Source organism: Lacerta agilis, chromosome 2 (assembly GCF_009819535.1).
Source record: "Lacerta agilis isolate rLacAgi1 chromosome 2, rLacAgi1.pri, whole genome shotgun sequence".
Classification (NCBI taxonomy): Eukaryota; Metazoa; Chordata; class Lepidosauria; order Squamata; family Lacertidae; genus Lacerta; species Lacerta agilis.
In genome coordinates this window covers 18,692,488-18,700,123 of record NC_046313.1, presented here as the reverse complement: position 1 = coordinate 18,700,123, position 7,636 = coordinate 18,692,488, and the positions used below count along the sequence as shown (strand labels likewise).

Here is a 7,636-nt window from a genome sequence, read left to right as displayed (position 1 = left end):
AGCCCAGCTCCGGCGCTGATTTCCCTCCATACTGTGACAAAGGCCTTCGACACAGCTCCTGCCTCTTCAGTGCTGTCGGTATGCTGGGTGTGCCACCACACTGCCCTTTGGCCACTCTCCCCCCCCCTTTCCTGACAGATGTCCTGTGCCCAGTCCCCACCCCCACCCCAGGAAAGCAAAGTCCAGCCTAGTGCAATGGGATCAAAGGCTTTCTGAGTCGACATTATAGCCCTGATGAAATTATGCCGATGTTCCCCCGCTGGGAGTGAGACGAAAGGTGTGTTCTGGAAACGCTGTTCCTAGGGACAAAGGAAACCGCCTTAGAGTGAGTCAGGCCGACAGTTCACTTAGTTCAGTACTGTCTGCTCTGACTGGCAGTGCCTGGCCAGGGTGCCTTTCCAAGCCCTGCCTGGAAATACCAAGAATTGAACCTGGAACCTTCTCCGTGCCAACAATGTGTTCTGCCACTGAGCTGCAGTGATTGCGTCGTTCAGATCTGCCTCGTCGATTCAGCAAGCGGCGGGGAGGCCAGAGTGGCTGGATCCAGTGTGCGTCAGGTATGGGAAGCTCTGCCTATAGGCAGCATTGTGGCTGGCCGCTGGGGAATCCTTTATGCTGGGAACAGTGGGGCCGTAGGTGGTAAGGCTAGCCCAAGTCATTTTTGCACCGGTGGCAAACTACAAAATGGTTCTTTTCCCCGCCGCCAGGGAAGAAGTGGTGAGGGACATAGCTGTCAACTTTCCCCTTTTTTGCGGGAAATTCCATTATTCCAGCGCCATTTCCCACTGCAAAAAAAGGGAAGGTTGACAGATATGGGAGGGAAGATCTACATCTGGAACAAGGCATAGCTGTCAAGTCTCCCTTTTTTGGTGGGAAACTCCCTTATTCCAAGCTGTTTCCCGCAGCTATCCCTTATTGTTGATATCCCTTAAATTTCCCTTATTTCCGGGAAGGAGAGTTGGAGTCCGGGGACTCCTTGGGTCCCTGCCTTTCTCAGCCCTGCCTGCCTGCCTGCCTACCTCACAGGACTGTTGTGGGGATTAAATGAGGACTAGGACCAGGGAGCTCCTTGGAGACAAAAGGTGGAATATAAATACCTAATAACAAATAGACAGACAGACAGATATATATATATATAGAAGATAAAATAGACGAATGTTTCTTGGCAACAGGTGCTCAGATTAAGCATTGCCACTAGGCTGTCCCCAGGACAGGTGAGGGTGCTGATCCCTTATTTTCAAATCTGAAACTTGACAGCTATGGAACAAGGAGGGAATAAAGATCTGCATCAGGAACATGGGGAGAGTGAAGATCTACATTGAGAAACAGAGAGGTGGGAATCAAGTCAGTCTTTTTTTAAAATGTATTTTATTTTGACAAAGTAATAATCATAATTAAATGAGAATAAAATTGTGCACCCCACCACCGAGACCATTCCATCGTAACTATCCAACTTCCCAAAATTTCAACACCTCTTTTGATGGCTTGACCCCTTTTTGTTTTAACAAATTCTACAAACACCTTCCATATCTCCTCAAAATCATTTCTCCTGCGTATTTCCCATCTTACCTTAACGGCACATGTTAATTTATCATTAATAGCTAAATCCCACACCTCTTTATACCATTCTTCCATTTTATATTCTGATTTCCATTTCCACTTCCTAGCCATAATAATTCGTGCAGCTGTCAATAAATTTGTGAGCAAGTCCTTCATAGCCTGTGAACCTCCCACCCCATTGCAAATCGATAATAATGCTACCTCTGGACTTTTGGTCGGTTTTAACCCAGTGATTTCTGTTATCTCCCTTTGCCAAATCAGGTCAGTCTTACCTGATGGTTGAAGTCAGAATCAAAGACCATCGCAACCAGGGTGTGGGGGACTATCTGAATCACACTGGGTGGGGGCAGAGCCCAGAGGGCCACTGCTTCTTGCTAGGAAAATCATACTAGCTCTTTCTAGTTACTCTGCTGTGGACATTCAGGAACCCAGAAAATACATACCTGAAGGAGCGTCTCCACCCCCCATCATTCAGCCCAGACACTGAGGTCTAGCTCTGAGGGCCTTCTGGCAGTTCCCTCCCTGCAAGAAGTGAGGTTCCAGGGAACCAGGCAGAGGGCCTTCTTGGTAGTGGCACCCGCCCTGTGGAACACCCTCCCATCAGATGTAAAGGAAATAAACAACTATCTGACTTTTAGAAGACATCTGAAGGCAGCCCTGTTTAGGGAAGTTTTTAATGTTTGATGTTTTATCGTGTTTTTAATATTCTGTTGGGAGCTGCCCAGAGTGGCTGGGGAAACTCAGCAAGATGGATGGGGTATAAATAATAAATTGTTGTTGTTGTTGTTGTTGTTGTTGTTGTTGTTGTTGTTGTTATATTGGACGTCTCAGGAGGAGGGAGGGGTATGTGTGTTATGTCAGCTGAAACATGGCACAATTGGGCCTAATGCCCTGAAATGTGCTGCGGGTGAGGGGGTTTATTCTTCATGTACCTGCTACCTTTTGCTCTCTCCCTCCTCAGGTCGCCAGTGAGATGTCTTGCAGCAGAGGGCACTGCCCACAGTGAAGAGGTGCCTGGTGAACGATGGCCAAGCGGCTTCTGGTGGCAATTGCCCTCTGGGCCCTGGGAGGCCCCACTGGTCTCCATCATCTCTACCTGGGCCGGGATAACCATGCCCTGTTGTGGATGCTGACTTTGGGGGGTTTTGGGATGGGGTGGCTCTGGGAGCTGTGGCTGCTGCCGGGTTGGGTGACGCAGGCCAATCGCACCTTGGAACTGCCCAGAGATGGACCTCCACCTTTCAGCCCTGTGCGCTTCCTTGGCCAAGCCTCAGTAGGCATCTACTTTGGTTTGGTGGCCCTGGTGGGTCTCTCAGCCCTCCCAGGTTTTTACTTCCTGGCTCTCCCCCTGGCAGTGGGACTCGGAGTTCACCTGGTGTCCGCAGTGGGTGACCAATCCTCTGATCTTCAAGCTACTTTGAAGGCGGCCTTCATAACTGCACCAATCTTCTATGGCCGCCCTCTGGCCATCTTCCCCATCACTCTCACAACTAGTGTCACAGCCCAGCGGCACCGGTTCTATAAATCCAGCAAGGGCACCAGGGAGAAACTTGGTGCCCGACTGTACCGACTGGGCCTAGCCTACCTTGCTTTTACTACACCTTTGGCATACTGTGTCTTCTACAACACAGCAGCCACTGCCAGCTACGTAGCCGGCACTATTAGATCCACGCTGGATTGGCTCAGTGTGTTCCCATCCCTGAGCAGTGCGCTGGAATCGGTGCTTCTCCTGCCTTATCATGCTTGGAAGATGCTGGGCTTCAGCGGTGGCTCCTTCCAGGAGTGGGAGCAAGTTTTTGCCTTCGTGCACTCGGTCCAGAATGAGAGGCAGCGGATGGCATTCAAGGTACATGGCAATACTCCTCAGCTCAGTTTTGTTTTTGTGACGGTATACTTAGTTTATAGCAACTGGGCTAGAGGAGTAGGATCTGGGCAATGTCCGTTTTTTGGTGACGCCATGACCATGTGGGTTAGGGTACTGAGGGCCCCGTTTCAGAAGTCTTTCCAGAATGTGGGGTTTTGCAGCAAAAGGCTTCTGCGGGACTTTTACTGACATTTGGCACCGTTTTGGAATAAACAGGGCAACATCGAGTTTTTTTTGTGATCCTGTGGTTTAGGATGCTGAGCTCCCCATTCCAGAAGTCCCCGCGGAACATGGGTTTTTGGCCACAAAAGCATAGCTGTCAAGTTTCGGATTTGAAAATAAGGGATCAGCACCCTCACCCGTCTACGGTTCTCGCGGACAGTCCACGCCGCAATAATCCCCCCACAGGCTACAAATTAATTTACCCCAGGAAAGAGAAATCAGGGCAGAGAAAAGAAAGCACTTATTCATGCAGCACACAGTTAACCTCTGGAACTCCCTGCCACAGGGAGCAACGATGGCCACCAGCTTGGATGGCTTTAGAAAAGGATTAGGCAAATTCATGCAGGAGGAGAGGACCACTGATGGCTTCTGGCCAGGTTGGCTCTGCTCTGCCTCCAGTTAGGGGCAGCAATGCTGAATCGGAGCACCTGTTGCGGAGAAACATTCGTCTATTTTATCTTCTTCTTTATATATCTGTCTGTCTGTCTGTTATTAGGTATTTATATCCAACCTTTTTCTCCAAGGAGCTCCCTGGTCCTAGTCCTCATTTAATCCCCACAACAGTCCTGTGAGGTAGGCAGGCAGGCAGGCAGGGCTGAGAAAGGCAGGGACCCAAGGAGTCCCCGGACTCCAACTCTCCTTCCCGGAAATAAGGGAAATTTAAGGGATATCAACAATAAGGGGTAGCTGCGGGAAACGGCTTGGAATAAGGGAGTTTCCCGTAAAAAAAGGGGGGGGAGACTTGACAGCTATGCACAAAAGGCTTCTGTGGAGCTTTTGGCGATGTTGGGCAACGTTTTGGAGTGAATTGGGAAACGTCAATTTTTTGGTGACCGCATTTAGGAAGTCTCTGTGGAACGCAGGTTTTTTGGTCGCGAAAGTCTTCAGCGGGGCTTTTGCCAGTATTTGGCTCCATTTTGGAGTGAATCAGATGATGTTGCTTTTTTGGTCATGCTCATATTTCTAGATTCATGGTTTTTGAATCTTCAGCCAACTCAGGGATAATGCTAGAGTTGGACTTAGCTGGTGACTAAGGCTACTTTATCCATCTTTCAAGTGGAACTGGGAAACAGGAAGTTTGGGCTTTGGGAAGAGGGAATCGAAATGTCTCTATTCCCAACTTTAATGCCCTCCCTTCAAATGTCAAGGAGATAAAAGAACTACATAACCTTTAGAAGACATCTGAAGGCAGCCCTGCATTGGGAAGTTTTTAATGTTTGTTATTTTGCTATGTTTTTATATATCCTGTAAACGGCCCAGAGTGGCTAAGGAAACCCAACCAGATGGGCGGGGTATAAATAATAAAATTATTGTTTTTATTAAGGCTGAGGAGACCTGGGTTTAAAACCCCACTTAGACTCACAGGCTGACTGTGGGTCAGTCATAACCTCTCAGCCTAGCCTACCCCTCAGGGCTGTTCTGAGGATAAAATGGAGGTGAGGAGGAGCCACATTTGCTGCCTTGAGCTCTTTGGAGGAAAGGTGAGCTATAAATAATATAATAAATAGCAATAAGTCTTATACGTGTCTATTTGGAAACCCCATTATGATCAATGGGATGCACTCCAGGTAAGCAGGTACAGGATTGCAGCCCGACAGCTCAAACCTAACTAAGAGTACTCAGAAGCAAGTAAAGTCCAGGATATTGCAACCCTCTCATGCTACAAACAAACAGGAGCCAAAAAAACCCCCCTCCTCAAACTCATAGAAGCAGATTCAATACAAGTCCATGGGACTTACTCCTGGGTAAGTGGGGTTAAGACTGCAACCTAAGCCCTAATTGTAGAGCAGAGAATGCCAGCTGTAAGGCCAGTAAGCTGTAAACAACAACAACAACAACAACAACAACAACAACAACAACAACTCTAGAAACCATAGGAAAAAGACCCTCAGTCTCCAAGGTTGGATAGCTCAGTTGGTTAGAGCGTGGTGCTCATAACACCAAGGTTGCAGGTTCGATCCCCATATGGGACAGCTGCATATTCCTGCATCGCAGGTGCTTGGACTAGACAATCCTCAGGGTCCCTTCCAATTCTATGATTCTATGAAGGTCATTCTGCATAGGACTCAGTTTATACAGGTCTATAAAACTAGGCAGTCGTTCTTAGCTTCCCCACTGACATCAGCCTCTACTGTGCCACTGGATATGAGGCCCGCCAGAACATTTCCTCCGCCTAACAGGCCTGAAATGTTTCCTCCTTTCCCTATTAGGTCTTAGGAATCCACGGCGATGCCACACCTGAAGAAATCCACAAAAGCTACCGGGAGCTGGTGAAGCTTTGGCATCCAGATCACAATCGTCACCGGGCAGAAGAGGCGGAGAGACGTTTCATCGAGGTGCAAGCTGCCTATGAGCTCCTCACGCAGATGAGGAAGCCCAAGCCGGCATGACGGACTCCAACTGCCTCCATAAAACTCTAAACTCTGACGTTTACGTTGCTGGGGGGTGGGGTGGGGAATAAAAGCATTACCCCTTGAAGCCATGGTTCTCAAAAGGGCTTCTCAGCAGGCTCAGGGCAGCTGCACATGGGTCCAGAAGATGGAGGGCACAAATTGTATCGGGCACCCCCAAACTCGGCCCTCCAGATGTTTTGGGACTACAACTCCCATCATCCCTGACCACTGGCCCTGTTAGCTAGGGATGATGGGAGTTGTAGTCCCAAAACATCTGGAGGGCCGAGGTTGAGGAAGCCTGAATTGTACAGTATGCCCTTCCACTTGGTCATCTGTTGACTCGGTGGCGCCAAGTCTTCCTCCTCCCTGCCCCCCCCCCACCTTCTAATTCTCTGGGTCTGCTTTCCAGAGACTTTGCAGCACTCTATGGACTGGTGGGATCCCTTTTCTTTTCACGTAGCCTATCTTTTGACATAGGAAGAGAAGCAGTGCTTTCAAGTTTTGCTTTCCTGTCCTAGAAATATTTGTATTGAAGGGAGAGTATGTTTATTAATCAAACAAAATGTTTGTTAATAATATTTGGGAGGTTTTTTGGGGGGCAGGAACCACTCAGAAGGTTTGAAAATATATATATTCTTTTTTATTGTATTTTTTTTTTTTTAAGCACAGAAAAGATAGGGTTGCCGTATTTCACAAAGTGAAAATCCGGACAGAAAAGTTGTTGAGCTTTCTGTAGTTTTGCCCAAAGTTGTTGAGCTATTTTTAAGGGAAATCGCCAACATGGTTTGCCATTCATCTGGATTTTCCTGGACATTTCAGCAATTTCTGCATCTACATTCTCAATAGTCTTCCAAGTAGTTGAAGAGTGCATTTATTGGGTTTCTTAGAATTTTGTGAGTTTGGTGGTGGGATTTATACATTAGATCAACTGATTTGTTGTTGTTGTTCAGTCGTTCAGTCGTGTCCGACTCTTCGTGACCCCATGGACCAGAGCACGCCAGGCACACCTATCCTCCACTGCCTCCCGCAGTTTGGCCAAACTCATGCTAGTCTCTTCGAGAACACTGTCCAACCATCTCATCCTCTGTCGTCCCCTTCTCCTTGTGCCCTTCATCTTTCCCAACATCAGGGTCTTTTCTAGGGAGTCTTCTCTTCTCATGAGGTGGCCAAAGTACTGGAGCCTCAGCTTCAGGATCCGTCCTTTCAGTGAGCACTCAGGGCTGATTGCTTTAAGGATGGATAAGTTTGATCTTTTTGCAGTCCATGGGACTCTCAAGAATCTCTTCCAGAACCATAATTCAAAAGCATCAATTCTTCAGCAATCAGTCTTCTCTATGGTCCAGCTCTCACTTCCATACATTACTACTGGGAAAACCATAGCTTTAACTATACGGACCTTTGTCGGCAAGGTGATGTCTCTGCTTTTTAAGATGCTGTCTAGGTTAGTCATTGCTTTCCTCCCAAGAAGCAGGCGTCTTTTAATTTTGTGACTGCTGTCTCCATCTGCAGTGATCATGGAGCCCAAGAAAGTAAAATCTCTCACTGCCTCCATTTCTTCCTCTTCTATTTGCCAGGAGGTGATGGGACCAGTGGCCAT

The 7,636-nt window shown here is 48.0% G+C and overlaps 1 protein-coding gene across 1 annotated transcript; it reads left to right on the top strand.

The window, feature by feature from the left end:
* Positions 1 to 234: 234 nt before the first annotated feature.
* On the top strand, positions 235 to 6,037 carry DNAJC22 (DnaJ heat shock protein family (Hsp40) member C22). Its single transcript, XM_033138792.1, has 3 exons — positions 235 to 277; positions 2,522 to 3,406; positions 5,857 to 6,037. Exons 2-3 carry the CDS (start codon positions 2,585 to 2,587, stop codon positions 6,034 to 6,036), a joined length of 1,002 nt encoding a protein of 333 aa, XP_032994683.1. The 5' UTR covers positions 235 to 277; positions 2,522 to 2,584; the 3' UTR covers position 6,037.
* Positions 6,038 to 7,636: the final 1,599 nt, after the last annotated feature.